Genomic DNA, 24,098 nt, shown 5'->3' with positions numbered 1-24,098 from the left:
ATTAAAACCCAATGCTTGGCAAGTCAGGCCTCCTGGCTCAGCTGGCCAGCCCCTCTCTGCCTCTCACTGACTACGCCCCTCCTCATTCTGTGGCACTGGAGAATTTTGCCTCACAACCTTCCTCTCCCAAGGCTGCCACCTTCAAAATCTACAAAGACAACAAATCTAAAGGCCAGGTTTTGGGTTCCTCTTTCATCACCAACGTTGCCCACAAACTGGATTCACCCACTCCTGTGATCACACCCTCAGCTGTTCTCCCTTCGAAATCTGACTGCAGTCCCTCCCTCAGTTCAGTAACTGTGGAGATAACACCTCCACCCCGTCAGGATTCCCTGTCCTGGGACCTGGGTTGTTTTTGTTTTTTGCGGGGGGGGGGGGGGGTCTGTTAGCTCCTCTAATTAATTCCTTACCTCCTCTGGCCCATCAGCCCCTTAATAGTAATAATTCTTACTTTCCATGACCTGTTGCTGCATTTGCATGACAAAACTGTACCCTGAATGAATCCTATCACTGCTGTCTCTATACCCGTATTTGGGTTGCTGACAGATAAAATCATAAATCACAAGAAAAGTAGCACTATGAATTTCTGTGAATACTATAGCTGAGCACTCACCACATGCTTGGTACATGGATTACATCATTTCATCTTCAGAACAACTCCAGATAGTGGATATTAACAACATTCTCATCTTCAAGGGGAAGAAACTGAGTCTTTGAGAGGTCTACACGTGCCCAGTCACACAACTGAGGGAGTGAGGGAAGCTGGATTCACACCAGTAGGCTGCCTGGCAGTCCCGAGTCTACGCTTGGCCGCTGTGCCACAGTTAGCTTCATGAAGCCTAACCTGGCCCTCAGAGTTGCCCATAACCATCTGGCTCTTTCCCCAGCAAGCTGTAATTTTCCAGTGCAATTTTAAACTTTCTTCACTTCTCTCAAACCACTGACTTCCCTGCCTTTCCCCTCACTCTCAACAGATGACTGTTTCCTTCACAAAGAAAGTAGAAGCCATCAGACCGTTTCTCTTGTCCTCCTGTCATGAAATGTGAAAAACTTACCTGCATCTGCCTCCTTCATTGTGCCTTCCTACCTGTTACAATGTGATATTTTCAAAGACAATAAATAAATAAATAAGCAAGCACAACTATAACATAACAGTCATGTTTTTTTCCAACGGGAGAATGAAGTCATTTTATTTAGGGGAATGTTAAAACAAAGCCATATACAATCTGTAACAAGTACAATGCAATTGTTTGTTCCCTAGTCCTGAATAATTACAATATATACAAAATCTGTAAGGCACTGGTTCCCCCAAAAGAACAAATGAGTCTTCTTGTGAAATGGACAATGAAACCCCTATATTGCCAACTTTTCTCTAAAAAATATGGCATTTTTTCTGTTTTGTTTTACAAGAGGAATTATAATTGCTAAATTAAGTCACTTCTGATGTCATTTCTTTCATTTCCACTATGTGTCTGAGTTTTCTAAGGCAATTAAACTACTAAACATGTTCAAGTTTAAAAAACTATATTTCTCTCAGTGCCGTTCCACCCACAAACAAAGAAGAATCAGATTAGACCAACAACATAAAACTTCTAATGAATATGCATGACTCTAAGAACATGAAATTCAGTCATTATTAAGTACTTGCTATACTTGACTACACACCAATTGAAATGTGTCAAAGAATTCCCTGTAAATAAAATCTCAGCATGTTTTCTAAGAAGCTTTCTGTTTGGGGAATTCAAAAATAGTCATTAATGACTTTTGAGCAGTGCTTTCCAGGAGGTCAAAGGCCTGTTTCCTCATACATAATGTTCATAGCACTCTTTTTGTGATTTAACAATCTACATACTTTTATAAATAAATATTATGTTTCATTTAGTACTTTATCATCCATAATATCTTACTCTCTAATCCACATAATGGAGTTGTGCCAGACTCCAAACTGAACATAATATTTATATATACATATATATTTATATATATATACACATACATAAACTATAAACCTGAATATCTTAGCATACAAAACTTATCTAACAACTAATAATTTAGGATTCCTTTGAGAGGGAGGGATTAGAAGAAACTCTTAGTCTTTGAAATATCCTGACAGTAAGCAACAAATGACATTATTAATTTCTGGGTTCTCATTTATTCAAGTGAAAGACAAATAAAATAAAATTCACTTCTGAGCCGCTAGAAATTTTGAAATCATAAAGGATTATTGGGAAATGAGTAGACAGTCTTTAAGAACAATTTAGTGTTATCTAAGTAAGGTGGATTTTGGTAACACACAGAGAAAAATCTATGCATAAATAAATTGTTTCATTGAGCGACTATAATCGCTAAGTGGGTCTTTTTAAGTATCTCAGGAATGTTTTTAAAATATTAATAGTGAATAAATGAGATTGAGGATTAGAAAATAAGCTACCAACCTTTTCCAAAGCAACCAAATATAGCAAGGAAGAAGTTTGAAGACTATTTTAATTTCCTCCTATCCTTCATTGGAACCAACACCTCCCTAGAAATCTAGCTTAATTTCAAATCATCACCTCCTCACAAAATATTCTGATTTGAAGTTATCCACGTTCAAGAATTTACCAAAAAGAAAACGTAATTTTATCTACAAGGTAAGCCCAACCTCACTTAAATTTAGGAAAAATCCAAGAAACAAAAACATGTATCACTTAACTGGCATGAATGTTTACCTGTTGTTTTGTAGATGATCTGTTTAGAGGCAATGAAGTTTCTCTCCAAGGCTCAGATTATTAGTCACGCTTAGTTCTAACCATATATTCCTTCTAGGCTATCCCTAAGAATATAACTGACACAAGAGAAAGGAACCTTTACATTATTATTGAGGTTATTTTTAATATCAATAAAAGCAGCATTCTGATTACAGTTCTACTTGGAACCAACTGTTTTCACTCTGTGAAAACACAATTTTTTTTTTTTTTTCAAATTCAAGGATTATAAAATTCTTCTGTCTTAGTTATAAACAAAATGCGGCTATGAAGCACTGGGAAGTAAATGAAAAATATAGAAAGAATCCTCATGATTCTCCCAAACTGTAAGCACAGCTCACAAACTATCATTGCTTTAGAACGTTTTCTGGATGAACAAGTTACCAGCTGCAAACCGACTTCAGAAGTGAGGAAAATGTTTTCTCATGTTTCACGTAGCTTTCAGATTTTCAAAAATCCTCCATCCTTCAATCACCCAGTGGGGAAAATGTGTTATAAAACACTGCCCCCTGGAGTATTCTGGGAGAAATGTCTTTAAAAAAAAAAAAAAAAAAAAAAAGGCAAGGGGAAAGTACTTTAAAATTCTTTACTACCACTAACCACTACAGAATTTCTAAGAAGCAAAAGAAAACCACAGAAAGGAAATGTATGTGATTAAAGCATACAACTTTAAACTTTATTATATTCATGTTGCTAAAGAATATTTGCCTTCTCGATGATTTTATTCATGTTGTTCCAAAGTTAAAACCCTGTAGAACTAAGTAGGTGAAGAGATATTTTGTATAAGTGCCACAGAAGAGAAAATAAAATAAATTAAATAGTGAATTGAACATCACTAGAATAAAATAAAATGAGTAGGCATTCCTAAGATGTGAAATGATCACTTAAGGTATACATGTTCCATCCATACTGATTTTAGAACAATAAAACACAGCAGCCCATAATATTGTGTGGCCTCCACTAACTCTCCTCTGCTGTCCCATCTAGAGGTTATGTTTCCCTATTTTTAAAATAAAATGTAGTTAAATTAGCCTGATGGATGTTTCCTCTCTATTCCTTATTTCAGACACATACAAAATGGACAGACAACAAAAAGACATCATCTTTATCTACACAAAATAAGGTATGCACACTTTTTTCTTTGTGCTTCTGAGATTGGCTCCTTTGCATATATAAGATACAAGCCATCTGCACCATCACTCTCCCTCGTTCCCTATCTTTGTTGACATATTCCTTTTATAACACAAGAGCAAATTACCTCTATTTTAAAGCACCCTGTCTTCAACACAGCTCATGACAATTTTATTTAATATTGATCCTTTGATTGAGAGATCAAAAGCATGTACAGGTCAATCCTCTGCACATTAAAAAAAAAACAAAACAAAAGCTTTCTTTGTGTTTAATGAAAAGGACTTTGCCATGACAGAGATGCCTAACACAATCAGAAACAGAAGTGGTTCTGAAGAACACCTATCAACAATTACTTCTATTAGAGTCACATAAACCTTCATTTGTTCCATATTGCCTGAAGCTGCAAAAGGCCACCTGCAGGAATTCCAAATGTGGCCCTAGACAGGTGGTGTTGTACCCAGTGCATTCACATTACCATAGCGGCCCCAAATGCAGGGAAGGCCAAAGTGGTCTGAGGAGGCTAAGGTGGGGTGGGGAGTATGTTTAAGATGAATTCTGTTCTATGTCCTCCAACTGAGACTGTCTTTCGGTTCACAGAGTACAACAATATTTTACCAATGGAAAAACATGTATTTTAATTTACCTTCCAGCAGAGCTCCTGGGAAGAACTTTTGTTGTTATTATTTAAACTGTAATTCTATAACCCTTAAACCATCCACATTATCTGTTTTATTTTGGCAAAACGAAAGCATCTTAAAAAAAAAAAAAGGCAATCCCAAAATACAGGGCTTTCTCAGAAAGCAACATGCATCATATCTTGAACAAGTTACCCAAGCGGTTTCTCCCTCCTACAAACAGATACAGATCAATCTCTGCTTCTGGGAGCTTCTCTGTCTTTGTCCAGGTCACTCCCTGAGAGGTAAGGTCTGAACCCACTGGGAAGCAGGACGATGTTCAAGGCTTGTACTGTGGATGCTTATTTGACGTCTTTTGCTCTGCCCACAAACAGAAGAGTACCTGTTGGCTTTCTGCAGAGATGCTTACTTTTCCTGTCATGTCAGAGTTTAATGTCCTGGGACTCTGACATTTTGGCAAGTGTTTTCTTAACACGCAGGGCTGTCAGCCTTGATGCAGGATTGTGAGCCCAGCATTCTGTCATGAGTTTCCCCATCTGCCTTAGACACTGAGGAAGAGAAATGTTAGAAAAATGTATCATCTGCAATGCCGGCACCTGATACAATGTAGCTTTTTAGTTTTTGTTCATTAAGTTTGAATATATTTTTAAAAGGTACCCTTAATACCATGTAGGAATAAAATTCTGTAGATTTTTTTCATGCAAAATTATATATGACTAAAATAGATGTTCATGTCTTCTTTGTGACAGAAGCAAGCAGGTGGTTCTGCTGACTGTCGAAGGGTGTCTTTGAAGTTAGTGTTAAGCAAACATAAACATACCCAGGGAGTTTGTATTCCACTCAGTACTCCCAGATTGTTTACAACACTTGATAAGTTTAAATCTTTTATCTAATTCCATACTATGCAAACACAGTTATTCCTAAATCATAGCTGTCTGCTCCAGTAATAGCATCACACTGCACCATTTAACAAGATTAATGACCTGTGCACAGCATCACTAAAACTTTCTCCTGTGGTACATCAATTATTGGTCTTCCTATTGAAAAGTACAATTTCGCTTCATAAGAAATCCTCAGTGAAGAGATTTCAAGTAACACCAAAAGCCGACAATAACAGAGCTCCAGCATCTCATAAAGCTTTCTGTACAGCTTGCTGAAAAACATATATTATTATATAGCATTTTAGTAACCAGACACAAAACCAATGAGCCAAAGGTGTTTTTGTTGTTGTTGTTGCTGTTTGTTTGTTTTGAGACAGGGTCTTGGTCTGTCGAGTGCAGTAGCATGATCCTGGCTCACTGCAACCTCCGCCTTCTGGGTTCAAGCAATTCTTGTGCATCAATCTCCCGAGTAGGTGGGAATACAGGCGTGAACCACAACACTAGGCTATTGTTTGCATTTTTTAATAGAGATGGGTTTTCGTTACATTGCCCAGGCTGGTCTTGAACTTCTGGACTCAAGGGATCCACCCGACTCGGCCTGCGAAAGTGCTGGGATTACAGATGTGAGTCACCGTGCTCAGCCCAGAGATTACTTTTAAATGGCTTTTACACTTAAGAAATAGTGCTCTGTCCCGCCTTTGCAGTGCTTTGGTAGATGTTTGATAAGAGCCTGTTTTTTTTTTTTTTTTTTTTTTTCCAGTGGTGCTTCAAACTCATCTTGAATATTCCAGTCCGCCAGAGAACTCTAGAACACAGCGAGTTTGAAGGCTGGGAGGGTGGAAGGAGAGGAATGTGGAACAGGAGGAGGAGTCAGGAAAGGCAAGACTCATTTCCTCCTTCCTAGCAGCTCCTTTCCAGACCTATGTAGGTTTCACCACTACATCCTTAGAGCCAAGCGGAAGGTGGATTTGTTCAAATCATATCTCCTCATCCTTATTAACAAAGACACCCAGCACAGTCAGGCATCTTAACTAGGTCAACTTGTATCACTTTAACATGCTCACTTTTTTCTCTAATCAAAATGGGAGAACTCTGTACATGGGTTTATTACAGAGAAAAATCATAATGCTTTAAAAACACACAGAGAGAAATAATAGGTTTTATGCAAATGTCAAGACATTATAAATAAAGAAAATAGTGTTATTTGTTATGCAGCCCACTCAATATATTCTGGAAGTAGCAAAATAAAATTGGAAAAGTAGAACAAGTAATTTAATAAACTACACTTATCTTCATATAAATTTCTGCAAAAAGGTGCCATCACCATCACCATTAAAACAAAGAATTCCTACAATGAATACGTGGAATTCTGGCTAAAACAGAAGTCTATTTAGAAGTCAGTCACAGCCACATGGTTACCTCAGTTGAGCCTTACCTCATCACTGCTCCATCGGTTTGGGAATGAGGGGCGTAACTTCTTGATGCACACAATCTCTCTCATGTCCTCGTAGGAGGGGTCACTGGGCACTAGGTCATGATAAGGAAGCTGGTATTCTTCCACTATACCTAAAATGTGTTGTTATTGTTATTATTTTCTGTGAAGTAGAAATAAAAGTCTAATACAGCTCTCAAAGGAAAAGTGCTATCAGTATTACAGACAAGTTCAGGCAGAAAAATAGCAAAATAAACCTTGAAAAATATTTACCCAAAGGGTGCTTAATCTAATTTAGAAAAAATGAATACAAAGCCCAATGAAAAATATTATTATAGGTTTTCAAGACTTTCTTTCCTAATTTCCAAAAGCTAAGTAAAACAAGCATCTTAAATTTATTTCCAATTTTATAAAGAACAAATTAAAAGACAAATCTATATTAAATCTCAATGCAAATTTTCAAGACATATCCTGAACTCATACTACATAATATGTGACTATTTCTATTACTATAGTATGAAACTATGAACATCATAATTTGGAAGTGTATCCTACTTGAACGAAGGGTCAGATTTACATTTTTTCTGCTTAATTGGAGGAATGTGGTTTTGCCCATTAAAATTTAGAAAATTATAGACACCCAAAAATATTAACTATGAATTTAATTATCTGCTTTTTTTCTATATTTATCCAAATTTTCAATAAGGAATACATTACTATTAGAAAAAGTATGTATTATTAAGAGTTAAGAAATACAAATCTACAGCATCTTCATAAAAATGTACACTAAACTCTGTTTCATTTTATCGTTTCTAGTATTTAATTTCTGCCTTTTTCCTCTTCTCCTTTAAAAATGCGGGCTTCTAGTATCTTCTTTTTCACCTTCTCAGATTCCTCATAATAATTACAGTAGAGGCTGCGGCTCTGAACAGTCTATTTATATAAAGCTACCTTGTTTTTAAGCTGAGAATAGTTTCTCCTGTATTTGGCCCACAGGCTTTCAAATATAGGCTTCTTGTAGCCCTGTTTGTTTTAGATGTTCAAGAAAACATAATTAGAAAAACAATCTTGTTCTCTACGCCTTTAACTTCCACAAAGCTATCTTAATTAAATATAAGCATGTTATTTTTTAAAAGGTTCGTCTACTTGATTTTTTTTTCTTTTTAAATACAGATTGGGTCCCAACCTATTGCACAGGCTAGTCCTTAACTCCTGGCTTCCAGCGATCCTCCCCACTCGGCCTCCCAAAATGCTGGGATTGCAAACGTGAGGCTTATCTATTCTTTATAATGCATGAAATCAAGGCATAGACAATCTGTTAATTTCTTGGTTACTTCTTCTTTACATTTAGAATGAGAAATTTATTCAATATCTGGTTAGAGAAAATTTCCTGCATTAACTTTCCTTTTGGACAAAACAGTTCTCTCACTTCAGAGAGAATGTGTTCTATTTCAAATTTCTTACAACAGGTTCAGAATTTCCAAAGTGATTATTAGAAGGCATTGTGCCACTGAAGATGATCTTTCTATCAAAGTGTGAATGCAGGTTGATAAATTGGTTCTTCTTTGTATTTAAATATGAACCTAAAGATAGTATGGCTCTACCAAACAAAATGAAAATTTTTAATAGTAATAATAGCTAACATGTATTGAGTGCTAATTATGTGCCAGGCAGTTCTCATTACCTTTACATTCATTGAAACCATACAACCAAAGAAGGGGATACAATAATTCACTTCATCCTTAAGAGGAGAACTCTGAAACAAAGAAACGTTTATAACCTATCCAAGGCATCACAGGTAAATAGCAGGAACAAGAACAAATCTCAGTACTAGTTAAGTGCATGCTGCACTTTCAGAATCTTCAGCAAGCTCGTGTTTTCATGAAGATGGATTTAGATTGGCCATTATGAGGAACATCAGCAGCATCAAGGCTTTTTAATGAGCACAACCATGGAATAACATAGAGTATTTGATACAGAAAAGCCGAAGATTAAGCTCCTTGCCTAAAAGGTGTCAGAATTTGCTCGAAGACAGATTGTGCGGCAATCAAAATAGTACAAGCAATAATACTTCTGAATATTTAAATGTCTTCTTGTTTATTATAAGTGGTTTTACTAGGGAATCCTCATGTTTGTAGAAAAAACAATATTATAAAAAATAACAATACTCTGATACTTTAATTTCCTTTTGATAAAAAATTGATGTTTTCAAATTGTTCATGAGGAAGTTTTATAAAAAATAAATAGAGAAGGTAAGAAGTGGGTGTCCCTCCCCACATTTATGTCCTACTGTCACCTCTGCAGAGGAAATCCCAGGAAATGGAGCTGCGGATGGGACCCAGCAGCTAGGTGAGAATAAACTGGCAGGGACAGAAAAGGGGGTTTGATTTGATGGAGCCACTGCTGGAGGAAGAACCCAAGAGAGAAATTAGACAATACACAGAGCAGAAAACAGTGATGCTTGAAAAGGCAGGGGAAGCTGACAGTGTGTCTAGTGGCAGGTGAAGGAAGGAAGCAGTCAAAGATTATTCTAGGATGTCGAATATAATTTCCTGGAAGCATTATGACTGCATCAACAGAAATAAAGGGGAAAATAAAACCAGATCTTACAGGCAGTATGATAACTTGGATTTCTGATCAGCAAGAAAGGATTTGTAGTAGCTCCGACAGTAGCTTTTCAAAGACAGCACTGCTTCTTACCTCCTGACACACATCTCCTAGCAACCTCCCAAAGGATGAGGCCAAAACTATACATGTCAGCCATGATGTAAGACTGGAAGTGATTTCTGTTCAAGCTCTCGTCCAACACTTCTGGAGGCATATAGCGTTTGGTGCCAACTCGAGTGTTAGGTGGTATGTCAACTTCATTTGTATCACTAAGGAAAAAGTAAAGCAAAGCATTATTACAGCACTGAAGAGGACCAACAAAAATGAATCAAGGTGATTCTTAAACAACGGCTTTAGTTAGTGAAAGGCGGGAAAAAAAACCAAAAAACTTTCCAGGGAATAAAAACAATTTCTTAAGGAATATTTCTTGCCAAAAGCTATATTAAATATTTACAGGTTAAAACCCAATGAAAGGCAAGCTGGTACTGTGGTGCACACCTTAGTCCCAGCTATTCTGGAGGCTGAGGTGGGAGAATAGCTTGAGTCTAGAGGCTCAAGGCCTGACTGGGAAACATAGTGAGATGCCATCTCTTTAAAAAAGTTAGGAAAAAAAAAAAAAAATGAAGATGAAACTCAGTCAGAATGAAGCTGCAGCATTTAAAAGTGCATTATCAATAGATCAAATTTATACCCTAAACAAGTGCTAAATATATATTAAATGTCTAAAAAAAACCCTCTTCCTTGCCCTCCTATGTAAACTTACTCTTAAAATGGGTATGCACACATGACCCAGCTGTTGTAAAGCTCTTAGAGCTACAAACAAGTTTAAAAATGGGGAAGGAGAGAACCAACAAAGACATGCTATTGTTTTACTCTGGCAAGGTGGGACATGTAAAAAGGCTTTCTACTATCACTATTGTTTTATGAACCAAATAGCATTTAACTTTTTTAAAAAGGAACAAAACAATAATGGAATATGACATCTTTAACTTTCTGAAAATTTTACAACATGGCCCATTTACTATTCCTTCCCATAGACTGGGAAAAGATTAATGACGGAGGGACAACAACCTGCATACTGGCACTTGGGAACCATGGCCTCAGTACGGTGAGCTGGAGCCACAGTTCCAGCCCCTGTTCTAAGGGTGCTGAATGACTAGGCTGATGATTATGTACAAGCCCTACCAACACAGTACTAGGCACATATTAGACACTTAAGTACTATACCTCATCAGAAAGGAACTAAGTAGAAAAGTAACAAACCCTAGGTATAACAGATGAACAGACTATAACCAAATAAGGTATACTACAAAACAGAAAAGGTACAGAAACTCATTATTAAGCTGAACTCTGTGGAAAATCTTGGATAAAACTTTCTACCTCCTGACTCCCAAGAATTTTTTTTTTTTCATTACACTCTATTGACTCTCAAGCATTTACATGTTATTTCTCCTCAGCCTGGAAAATAGATTCGTTTATTGAATATCACACTTATCTTGCTGTCATAGATAGTCAATACCAAAACACTAGTGGCTTTAGGAAAAAACAAAAAATCAAAAACCTCTGGGTTTGCTCTCATTACCTTGACCACTTCCACAACATGAAATATGTGGTGTCATTTTTTGTCATTTGAGAACATTTTAAGTGTCACTCTCAAAATTTTTGCATTTACTAAATGTATCTCAAAATCATATCTCAAAATTTGTATTTACTAAAATATAAAATGTAAAGCTTCATTTTAGAACCTTTTAAATTCACTTCCAGCTAAAATTATTAACCTAAAATTATTTCAACAGAATGAGTCATCAGTGTACTCATTAGCCCCCTCATGGTTTTCTAGGTGCAATAATAACTAGCTTGTTTTCCTAAATAAAAGTTAAGATGTTAAAAAAAAAAAATTAAAGTGCAATTAAAAAACAAAACAGCTGGCATTCCTTACCATATGCAAACATAGGTCCCAGTGTTCTGGGCTCTTTTCTAAAACTGGAAAAAGAAATTAAAATTTTAATTCTCAGCACTTATATACTGGTACAATAGAAAATTGTCATTTGTACGTGTAAATGATAAATGACAGAAGAGGAAAGTATGCTGAGAAGAGACTTAATGGTAAACTGGAAACATGTCAGACTGAATAGATGCTACAAAAGCTCCACTTCCATTTATAAAGCACTCTCTCCTCCTACTCCACCTGCTGACACCTCTCACGGGAGGAGAGTAGGGATTTCACTAATGTATTGCCAGCATGTTCTAATTTTAATTTTTAATCATGAGGAAGATAGTGGTGGCCCCAGGTAAGAAGTCCTAGGTCCCATGCAGAGAAAAAAAACATGGGGGTTTGCAGGTGAAAAGAAGATGGTTAAAGACCTAAATTATATTCCAGAACACAGACTAGGAAAGGGAATCAAGAAGACTCTGAAGACAATCCACACAGAAGTGCATTTAGAAAGGCCAAAGGTGTAATCTGACCACAGCTGATAAAGATTTTAGGCAACTTCATTCCGTTCTTACTCTTAGCTCCTTAATGTTTATTTGGATTTGGGAGGTCAGGGAAAGATAATGAAATGTGTGATGTAGAGATATCTCCTGGAAAAATGACAGGTAACTGTGACCTAATAATAGAATTAAAATTTGTGACAGCTGGACTGTACATAGTTCATCTCTAAATTCTTTTTCTAAAACACTACAAAAACATACACTCAAGGATTTTGAATGTCCACCAAATGCCAAAAATCAGTCCCTTACATAGTTCCTTAAATACATGCATGTACATATGTATATATGCACGTTCAGCAAAAAGCCCTCTCTCTCCTCATCTTCCACTCCCACCCTAGATGTTTGCCCTAGTAGTAGCTGAATAAATATTCTCCTTAGTAATATTTGAGTAAGTAATCTGTTTTCCAACTTTAGACTATCAACTCCTTTGAGCCCCAAATACTTGTCACAGTCATAGCCATTTGGTACATACCCAAAGAGCATAGCCCCAATCCCTCTCCATCTGTAGTGTGTCTTGCACATGACAGAAAATTGTACTTTAAATGAAAGAAGGAAAAGGTTGGTTACACTAAACTTTGCTATGGATAATTTAAACGGAAATATAAAAATCTCTGGTCTGTATGGGCCATAAAATGAGATCTTACCAATTTCTAGAAGTTAAATAGAATTTCGTTGAGCAAACTAATTCTGTGAAAGATCACTATTAACCTATTGGCAAGTGCCTTTAGCACCACACTTAAACAACAAACATGAGAATTACAGGTAATTCATATCTGATACTGTAAAGCGTCAGATCCTCCAAGACATTTGGCTCTGCCCCTTCTTCCCTCAGGCATGTTTCTATAATTGAAAGTCATTAGATTACATTTCTTTCTTGGATTGTCAGTAACATCATTTTACCTGTTCCCAAATAATGGCAGAGAAAAATCGAGCTTGTGTTAATCCTAAAGCCAAAAATAGAAATAAATGTGATTTAACACTGGGGTATCAAGAATAAAGGAAGAAAAAGAGGGTGGAAGTAGAGTCAGATGGTGTGGTACACATGAAAACAGACACAGTACAACAGACAGAAGGTTCTAGGAGAAAGAAGGAGGCAGAAAAGGGCAGGGTGCCTTCTGCACTAGCTTCCTCTAGTCTCTTTGTCCACGGAGGGCTATGGAGGGGAGAAACAAGGTTGACAAGCAAAGATAGATACTGCACAAGGGTTGTAGACTCAGAGACAATAACTCCAACCCCACACAATAATCCTATGTACTGCAGTAGCTACATACATATGAAGTCAGATTATAAAATCATACAGAGGAGACATAAATAGGATACTGGTTACTTCTGGGAAGTATAGAAGGAAACGAAAAAGGAACAGGACTGCAGTGGGGCTATCTTCAACATTTTATTTCTTTTAAAAAGAAAAACCAGAGAAAAACAAGGTAAATTGTTAACATCTGTTCATATTAAATTATTACGTGGGTGTCTCATTTTTATACTTTTGTGTATGTTTATAATATATCACAAATATAAGTATATGTAATATATTTCTAAGTATAGTATAAGTTAAAAGAACCCAGCAGGATCCAGAACTAGAAAAATGTACATTTCAAGGAATATAGGATAGGTTATAGGCATAAGGACGGGAAGAACAAAAGTGATATAAATAAACTGGACAAAATTACAGAGAAAATGAGTTGCTACGAAAGAGAACTGAAAATATCCCATTAAAAACAAGAGTGTTGCATTCACTACAGAAGAAATGCTCTGTCTCTTCTTTCCCATGGAGAAGAACTGGAAATATTTGCACAAAGGGGTCATTATTAAAGAGTAGGGTTCAGAGAATTATAAGAGTAGACAATTTTGCCCTTTTATACTTCAATAATTAATACTCCCACTAGATCCAACATGGTTTTTGTTCCTGTTAATGTGAGTACTAAAGAGATTCAGACTTAAGTAGAATTAGAAAGAAATGAATATACAATTTGAGGAAAATAAAGTAAATTAAGAGATGTCAGATAAATTCCTCTCCAGGAAAAAAGCTTGCTTTGTTTTCAAATCATCCTTTAATGAGTATTTAAAAAAAAAAAAAAAAGAAAAGAAAAGGCCTGGTGTGGGGGTTCATGCCTGTAATCCCAGCATTCTGGAAGGCCAAAGCAGGTGGACTGCTTGAGTCCAGGAGTTCACGACCAGCCTGGGCAACATGGTGAAACCCCGTCTCTACTAAAAATACAAAAATTTGCTGGGTGTGGTGGCTCATGTCTGTAGTCCCAGCTACTTGCGAGGCTGAAGCAGGAGGATCACTTGAGCCCAGGAGGCAGAGGTTGCAGTGAGCCAAGATTATACTACTGTACCCTAGCCTGGGCAAGAGTGAAACCTCATCTCAAAAAAATCAATAAACATTTAGGGACAGTGAGGATGGAACAAGATAAAACGAAAATGTCTACAATTTTCCGAGTAAGAAGTTAATAGTAATGAGAGCCTGGGGGTAAAGGGGAAGTCAGTGAGGGAGAAGAAGGGTTCTGTTCTTCTAGCCTAGGGTCATAAGATATTAAGCCTTGTAGGGGTTTAAAAAAAAAATGTCCAGGTGGACTAAATTTTATGTACTACCTTCCATCACAATCTCCAGTAAAAACATCTTCAAACCTGAGCTGTTCGTATTTTGGAAGCCAGGAACCAGCAACTATATGATGTCGAAAAGGCACAACGCATATGGGAGCTATCGACTGATAATGCAAAGGGGAAAACAACTCCTTTGAATTCCCAGACAAGCAGTGAATAATGCTGAGTTCCCTACTGTACCAGGTAGGAATTAGGTTAATGTCTGCATTCATCTGGATCTCAAAATGCAGGGCTGCTCTCACCTAGGATTATATAAAGAGGCCAGAAAACCAAGTTCATATTTCTGACCAAAGTCACTTGAATGACAGTGGTATGATATAGAAAATGCCAGCGTGGTGGAGTATGAGGTCTACATTGATAACAAAGGGCTTCATAAGTCTGTGGACACTCCAAGTGGCTCTTCTACCCCAGGGAAGACATAAACAAAGAGAGTTCTGAAGGCTATGGTTTTGAGGGTAGGGAAGGGGAGCAAAGGGAAAGACTTTGAGAGAGAGAGAGAAAGAGACAAGAAAATTAAAAGACACACAAAACTAAGATTTTCCTCTTCTCCTCTGAAGGTGCCAGGGAAGGACATACCAAGCAGGGGGGTGATGGGAGCCACTCACCCTGCCAGAAGACACATTTCAACCACTGACATTGTTTAGAATTGTGGCACATGGTGACAATAAAAGTAGGATTTTAATCAGTTTTATTATTGACAGTGTACTCCCTTCCTGCCTGTGCCTGGTGTACTGCCCCTGGCATGCCCCTTAGCACAGCACTGCTGCCTGGTATGGCATGTGCGTACTGCAGGTGTTAGTGTAACTGTGGGAGGGAAGTCATGGGGCTGCCTGTGCATGCAGAAAGGCTGAAAGTGGAGCCTTCAGCTGGGATCCTGAGCAGGTTGGAGAATGAAACATGAGCACCCCAGTGGACTCAGGGAACAGTGCATGCCTGAAGCTCTTGATTATCTTGCATTAAATGAGGGCAGTCAAAAGATTTTTGTTTTGGTGGCAAAGAGTAAGGGGGAAGTTATTTTTAAAATATTGTATCTCTTTAGTCTCATAATATATTAAATGTTTTTCATGTTAGTTAAGCCTTTTAGTTATAAACCTAAACCCAGAAAATCTGGCTAAAAGTGTTATGTTAAAAAAACAAGAGCCCCCACTGCTTGACTGAGCACAGGGCACCTTCCCCACTGTACCATAAACTGAAGTAAGAGTCTCATGAAAGTCCTAAGTACAGCCCGCTGTGGCAATGAGAGGCGAGCGCAGGGACAGAGTTGCTAGCTCCAACAAGGTGGCTCTACCTCTTTGAGCTTTTGGACACATGCAGGTGGTCCTCCTGCTGGATGTTGTTGATGCCTAAAACAGAGAGAGGAAAGGGAGAGAGAGGGAACAGGGAGATAAAAAAAAAAAAAAAAAAAAAAAGTAATAGGAGAAAGAAAAGAGAAGCAAACATTGTATACCTTAAAAAATCGAAAAAGCTTCTTATGAAATAAGAACTGTACTTTAAAGAATGTGTGAAACAAAGGAGAATTGAGAATACATGTGAAGGAGGCCATGGGTTTGCTTGTGGTTTGAAAGTGATGTCTGAAATCAGCTACACATTATATATACTACAGGATGTTAAATCCTCTCTCAGCAAGATGATTTTGATTTCCCAAAAGTATAAAAGATTCTCAAGTGTCTACGGAAGAATGGGCTGTGCACATCCCTGTGGGTTTCCTGTGGCATCCTGGAGATAGCTGAGGAACTGACTTGTGGAACTGAACTCTGCGGCAGATGTTCACCAGTAAGGGGAGTTTTCCGCAGCAACTTTCATCAAGGTTCAATGCTGCTATGATAAAATCCCAAGAAATATCAGGGTATCTTAGAAACAGAACTTTAGAACTAAAAAGTCTTCAACATAAGGTGGGTATGGCTGCAGAAAACTTGACTGGGAGTGTTCACTATGCCACGAATGAGCTTAGTTTTATGACTTTGGTGAGTCATTTAGCCACATCATTTTAAAAATGCAAACCAAAAGCAGCGCTAAAAAGAATCACATCAGCAAGACTCAAGAAATTCAGTACCCTCCGAACTAAGCTACCCTCTCTCTTTTGCACTTGGATAATTTGACAATCAGCCACTGGACATCAGTGTGACAGCCTAGTCTTCACCGCAGGTTTTCTATTTAAATTTAATACTTGAGAGCCCTAAGCCAGGATTTATTTTTCCCATATGAAAATATTTTATTCTGACACTGAAGTCTCAGAGGAGTTGCTGAATTCTTCAGAGTGAAAAGTGAAAAGCTTTGTTAAGTTTCTTCAAGGCATTTCATGTGTCACTGTTTTCTCCTCCCAGTAGAGACTGGGGGTAATGGTGATGTCCACCAGCACATCACCTGAATTAAATTTCTGCTGGTCAGGAAATGCATCGGCACTTACGTCATTGTCAAGAGAATGCATGAAGAAACCAACACAGAATTTTAAAATTTATATGAGCAGGAAACCTCTAAGGCATAGTCTGCTCCCTCTCTGTGGCTCTTGACTTCCCTGGGAGCCTTTCAGAAATGACTGAAAAGACTAAGAGAACACTTACCACTACACAGAGACCATCTCACAGGAAGTTCTCATATGAAGTCAGAGAATTCAGCACAGGGTAAGCTGTGACTCCACTTGTAATTAAAGTCTAAATATCCATGCATATGTGCAAAAATACAATATAAAACAGTGAAAAAAAGAGTAGAAACTAAAGAAACACATTAAGCAAGTTTTAAAAAAATAGACTCAAAAGCTGAGAAGAGCAAACTTTGAAACACAGAAAATAAAACTAGAAAAAGCACCTCTGAAATGATCAAATGTAACCTGCATGTAATGGAAGATGACGCTGAGGCCCAGAAAGCTAAACGGCCCCACACAGCTAGGCTATGGCCATAGGAGTCTGCACAGCCAGCATCTGAGCTATCATCTTCATCTCTTCATCTCTTGATGAAGTAATTAATATATGCCAAATAAATCTCTGAATTATCCCTTAAAATAGTGCCTCCACTTCCTAGAATCAGGGTTTGTATGAAATTTGAGAGGTCATTCAGTTCGTTCTCCTTCCATTAAGCAGAACTAAGTTTCTATAATATAATAGATACTCACTTTCCTTTTTTGTTTTAAGGTCTATAAAGGAGATGAGTCTCAGTTACTTTGCTATTGCCTACATTTATTGATTCACAACAATGTTAGACTACCTCTAATGGGTAACTCACTATGTCATGTTAAATGGGAAATATATTAATTAAGTTGGCAAGGATCCTGCTCTCAAGATGCCCCATCACTGGTAGGAGATGAGGCATGTCCCAAAATAACTGTAATACCAAGCAGACAAAGACCAGGAAATTACAACAGTAGTACAGAAGATGCTGTCATTATTCTCAGCTGAGGGATGAATCAAGTGACTTAGAGATGATTCTGGGACTGGATTAAGATACATGGAAAAACAGGGACTTTCCAACCTACGGACTGTGCAATCAAAAGCAAGGCAACAGCAAACATGGGGTATATAAGGAGAAAAGGCAAGTAGCTCAGTTTTGCAAAAGAAAGCATACAAATTTGAGAGTTTGTAGAACATAAGATTAGAAAGGTGGATTTCGGCCAGAATGTGTAGGATCTCTGGTGTTAGGAAAAAAGTTTTTTTTCTTCATCCTGTGTTCCATATGAAACCATTTATCCATTAAACGTTAAGTAATAAGCACCAGGGAAAGGCACTAGAAATGCAAATCTGAAAAATGCATGTTATCTACTTTCAAGGTGCTTACTTTCCATTGGGAATGACAAATAAATAAGTCAATGATGACTATGTAACAGGCAAGACATTTCATGATAATAAGCACAGAGTTATATTAGAAGACACAAGAACGGAGACTAAAAACGGCAGGTGGGGAGGTTCCAAGATGGCCGAATAGGAACAGCTCCAGTCTACAGCTTCCACCATGAGCGACGCAGAAGATGGGTGATTTCTGCATTTCCAACTTAGGTACCGGGTTCATCTCACTGGGGCTTGTCTGACAGTGCATGCAGCCCATGGAGTGTGAGCCAAAGGAGGGTAAGGCATAATCTCACCCAGGAAGTGCAAGCGGTTGGGGAATTCCCTTTCCTAGCCAAGGGAAGCTGTGACAGACAGTACCTGGAAAGTCGGGACACTCCCACCCTAATACTGTGCTTTTCCAACGGTCTTAGCAAATGGCCCACCAGGAGATTATATCCCATGCCTGGCTCGGAGGGTCCCATGCCCACAGAGCCTCGCTCATTGTTAGCACAGCAGTCTGAGATCCAACTGCAAGGCAGCAGCAAGGCTAGGGGAGAGGCATCCGTCATTGCTGAGGCTTGAGTAGGGAAACAAAGCAGCCAGGAAGCTCGAACTGGGTAGAGCTCACCGCAGCTCAAGGAGGCCTGCCTGCCTCTGTAGACTCCACCTCTGGGGGCAGGGCATAGCTGAACAAAAGGCAGCAGAAACTTCTGCAGACTTAAACATCCCTGTCTGACAGCTTGAAAGAGAGTAGTGGTTCTCCCAGCACAGAGTTTGAGATCTGAGAATGAACAGACTGCCTCCTCAAGTGGGTCCCTGACCCCTGAGTAGCCTAACTGGGAGGCACCTCCCAGTAGGGGCCGACTGACACCTCATACAGCTGGGTGCCCCTCTGAGACAAAGCTTCCAGAGGAAGGATCAGGCAGAAACATTTGCTGTTCTGCAATATTTGCTGTTCTGCAGCCTCCGCTGGTGATACCCAGGCAGACAGGGTCTGGAGTAGACCTCCAGCAAACTCCAGCAGACCTGCGGCTGAGGGTCCTGACTGTTAGAAGGAAAACTAACAAACAGAAAGGACATCCACACCAAAACCCCATCTGTACATCACCATCAACAAAGAACAAAGGTAGATAAAACCACAAAGATGGGGAGAAACCAGAGCAGAAAAGCTGAAAATTATAAAAATAAGAGCACTTCTTCTCCTCCAAGGGAACACAGCTCCTCACCAGCAAAGGAACAAAGCTGGACAGAGAATGACTTTGACGAGTTGAGAGAAGAAGGCTTCAGACGATCGGTAATAACAAACTTCTCTGAGCTAAAGGAGGATGTTGGAACCTACCACAAAGAAGCTAAAAACCTTGAAGAAAGATTAGATGAATGACTAACTAGAATAAACAGTACAGAGAAGACCTTAAATGACCTGATGGAGCTGAAAACCATGGCAGGAGAACTATGTGATGCATGCACAAGCTTCAGTAGCCGATTTGATCAAGTGGAAGAAAGAGTATCAGTGACGGAAGATCAAATGAATGAAATGAAGCAAGAAGAGAAGTTTCGAGAAAAAAGAGTAAAAAGAAACAAACAAAGCCTCCAAGACACATGCGACTATGTGAAAAGACCAAATCTACATCTGATTGGTGTACCTGACAGTGATGGGGAGAATGGAATCAAATTGGAAAACACTCTTCAGGAAATTATCCGGGAGAGCTTCCCCAACCTTGCAAGGCAGGCCAATGTTCAAATTCGGGAAATACAGAGAACACCACAAAGATACTCCTGGAGAAGAGCAACTCCAAGACACGTAATTGTCAAATTCACCAAAGTTGAAATGAAGGAAAAAATCTTAAGGGCAGCCAGAGAGAAAGGTCAGGTTACCTGCAAAGGGAAGTGCATCAGACTAACAGTGGATCTCTTGGTAGAAACTCTACAAGCCAGAAGAGTGTGGGGGAAATATTCAACATTCTTAAAGAAAAGAATTTTCAACCCAGAATTTCATATCCAGCCAAACTAAGCTTCATAAGTGAAGGAGAAATAAAATCCTTTACAGACAAGCAAATGCTGAGAGATTTTGTCACCACCAGGCCCACCTTACAAGAGCTCCTGAAGGAAGCAATAAACATGGAAAGGAACAAGCCATACCAGCCATTGCAAAAACATGCCAAATTGTAAAGAACATCGATGCTAAGAAGAAACTGCATCAACTAACAAAAAAAATAACCAGCTAACATCATAATGACAGGCTCAAACTCACACACAACAATATTAACCTTAAATGTGAATGGGCTGAATGCTCCAATTAAAAGATACAGATTGGCAAACTGGATAAAGAGTCAAGACCCATCAGAGTGCTGTATTCAGGAGACCCATCTCACTTGCAGAGACACACATAGGCTCAAAATAAAGGGATGGAGGAAGATCTACCAAGCAAATGGAAAACAAAAAAAAGCAGGGGTTGCGATCCTAGTCTCTGATAAAACAGACTTTCAATCAACAAAGATCAAAAGAGACAAAGAAGGCCATTACATAACGGTAAAGGGATCAATTCAACAAGAAGAGCTAACTATCCTAATTACATATGCACCCAATACAGGAGCACCCAGATTCATAAAGCAAGTCCTTAGAGACCTACAAAGAGACTTAGACTCCCATACAATAATAATGGGAGACTTTAATACCCCATTGTCAACATTAGACAGATCAATGAGACAGAAAGTTAACAAGGATATCCAGAATTGAACTCAGCTCTGCACCAAGTGAACCTAACAGACATCTACTGAACTCTCCACCCCAAATTAATAGAATATACATTCTTCTCGGTACCACATCACACTTATTCCAAAATTGACCACATAGTTGGAAGTAAAGCACTCCTCAGCAAATGTACAAGAACAGAAATTATAACAAACTGTCTCTCAGACCACAGTGCAATCAAACTAGAACTCAGGGTTAAGAAACTCACTCAAAACCACTCAACTACATGGAAACTGAACAACCTGCTCCTGAATGACTACTGTGTACATAATGAAACGAAGGCAGAAATAAAGATGTTCTTTGAAACCAATGAGAACAAAGACACAACATACCAGAATCTCTAGGACACATTTAAAGCAGTGTGTAGAGGGAAATTTATAGCAATAAGTGCTCACAAGAGAAAGCAGGAAAGATCTAAAATTGACACCCTAACATCACAATTAAAAGAACTAGAGAAGCAAGAGCAAACACATTCAGAAGCTAGCAGAAGGCAAGAAATAACTAAGATCAGAGCAGAACTGAAGGAGGTAGAGACATAAAAAATCCTTCAAAAAATCATGAATCCAGGAGCTGGTTTTTTGAAACTATCAACAAAATTGATAGACCGCTAGCAAGACTAATAAAGAAGAAAAGAGAGAAGAATCAAGTAGATGCAATAAAAAATGATAAAAGGGATATCACCACCGACCCCACAGAAATACAAACTACCATCAGAGAATATTATAAACACCTCTACGCAAATAAACTAGAAAATCTAGAAGAAATGGATAAATTCCTGGACACATACAGGACACATACAGGTTTAGTCTTCCCAAGACTAAACCAGGAAGAAGCTGAATCCCTGAATAGACCAGTAACAGGCTCTGAAATTGAGGCAATAATTAATAGCCTACCAACCAAAAAAAGTCCAAGACCAGACGGATTCACAGCCGAATTCTACCAGAGGTACAAAGAGGAGCTGGTATCATTCCTTCTGAAACTATTCCAATCAATAGAAAAAGAGGGAATACTCCCCAAGTCATTTTATGAGGCCACCATTATTCTGATACCAAAGCCTGCCAGAGACACAACAAAAAAAGAGAATTTTAGACCAATATCCCTGATGAACATCAATGCAAAATCCTCAATAAAATACTGGCAAACCAAATCCAGCAGCACATCAAAAAGCTTATCCACCACAAACAAGTTGGTTTCATCCCTGGGATGCAAGGCTGGCTCAACATATGCAAATCAATAAATGTAATCCATCATATAAACAGAACCAAAGACAAAAAAAACCTGATTATCTCAATAGATCAGAAAAGGCCTTCAACAAAATCCAACAGCAGTTCACGCTAAAAACTCTCAATAAATTAGGTATTGATGAGACCTATCCCTAAATAATAAGAGCTATTTATGACAAACCCACAGCCAATATCATACTGAATGGGTAAAACTGGAAGCATTCCCTTTGAAAACTGGCACAAGACAGGGATGCCCTCTCTCACCACTCCTATTCAACATAGTGTTGGAAGTTCTGGCCAGGGCAATCAGGCAAGAGAAAGAAATAAAGGATATTCAATTAAGAAAAGAAGAAGTTAAATTGTCCCTGTTTGCAGATGACATGACTGTATATTTAGAAAACCCCATTGTCTCAGCCCAAAATCTCCTTAAGCTGATAAGCAACTTCAGCAAAGTCTCAGGATAGAAAGTCAATGTGCAAAACCCACAAGCATTCCTATACACCACTAACAGACAAACAGAGAGCCAAAGCATGAGTGAACTCCCATTCACTCCAACTTAAAAGGGATGTGAAGGACCTCTTCAAGGAGAACTACAAACCACAGCTCAACAAAATAAGAGGGCACAAACAAACAGAAGAACATTCCATGCTCATGGATAGGAAGAATCAGTATCGTGAAAATGGACATACTGCCCAAGGTAATTTATAGATTCAATGCCATCCCCATCAAGCTACCACTGACTCTCTTCACAGAATTGGAAAAAAACTACTTTAAAGTCCATGTGGAACCAAAAAAGAGCCCACATTGCCAAGACAATCCTACGTCAAAAGAACAAACCTGGAGGCATCACGCTACCTGACTTCAAACTATACTACAAGGCTATAGTAAACAAAACAGTATGGTCCTGGTACCAAAACAGAGATATAGACCAATGGAACAAAACAGAGCCCTCAGAGATAATACCACACATCTACAACCATCTGTCTTTGACAAACCTGACAAAAACAAGAAATGGGGAAAGGATTCCCTATTTAATAAATGGTGCTGGGAAAACTGGCTAGCCATAAGTAGAAAGCTGAAACTGGATCCCTTCCTTACACCTTATACAAAAATTAATTCAAGATGGATTAGAGACTTAAATGTTAGACCTAAAACCATAAAAACCCTAGAAGAAAACCTAGGCAATACCTTTCAGGACATAGGCATGGGCAAGGACTTCATGACTAAAACAACAAAAACAATGGCAACAAAAGCCAAAATTGACAAATGGGATCTAATTACACTAAAGAGCTTCTGTACAGCAAAAGAAACTACCATCAGAGCAAACAGGCAACCTACAGAATGGGAGAAAATTTTTACAATCTACCCATCTGACAAAGGGTTAATAACCAGAATCTACAAAGAACTTAAACAATCCCATCAAAAAGTGGGCAAAGGATATGAACAGACACTTCTCAAAAGAAGACATTTATGCAGCCAACAGACACATGAAAAAATGCTCATCATCACTGGCCATCAGAGAAATGCAAATCAAAACCACAATGAGATACCATCTCACATCAGTTAGAATGGTGATCACTAAAAAGTCAGGAAGCAACAGGTGCTGGAGAGGATGTGGAGAAATCGGAACACTTTTACACTGTTGGTGGGACTGTAAACTAGTTCAACCATTGTGGAAGACAGTGTGGCGATTCCTCAAGGATCTAGAACCAGAAATACCATTTGACCCAGCCATCCCATTACTGGGTACATACCCAAAGGATTATAAATCATGCTGCTATAAATACACCTGCACACGCATGTTTATTGTGGCACTATTCACAATAGCAAAGACTT

The 24,098-nt window shown here is 38.4% G+C and overlaps 1 protein-coding gene across 3 annotated transcripts in view; it reads right to left on the bottom strand.

Moving 5' to 3' along the window:
- Positions 1-1,160: 1,160 nt before the first annotated feature.
- BMPR1B (bone morphogenetic protein receptor type 1B) overlaps positions 1,161-24,098 on the bottom strand; it is a 292,740-nt gene continuing 269,802 nt past the window's right edge. For all 3 annotated transcript variants that reach the window (XM_033214855.1, XM_033214854.1, XM_033214853.1), the window contains 3 exons: positions 9,524-9,699; positions 6,827-6,957; positions 1,161-5,058 (listed from right to left, as the gene is read on the bottom strand). In XM_033214855.1, the coding sequence (XP_033070746.1) occupies positions 4,933-5,058; positions 6,827-6,957; positions 9,524-9,699 (433 nt within the window). In that variant the 3' untranslated portion in view covers positions 1,161-4,932. The remainder of the gene's footprint in view (positions 5,059-6,826; positions 6,958-9,523; positions 9,700-24,098) is intronic.

This window comes from Trachypithecus francoisi, unplaced genomic scaffold, assembly GCF_009764315.1.
Source record: "Trachypithecus francoisi isolate TF-2019V2 unplaced genomic scaffold, Tfra_2.0 Lachesis_group1, whole genome shotgun sequence".
NCBI classification, from domain to species: domain Eukaryota; kingdom Metazoa; phylum Chordata; class Mammalia; order Primates; family Cercopithecidae; genus Trachypithecus; species Trachypithecus francoisi.
This window is presented reverse-complemented; position numbering and strand designations above follow the sequence as displayed.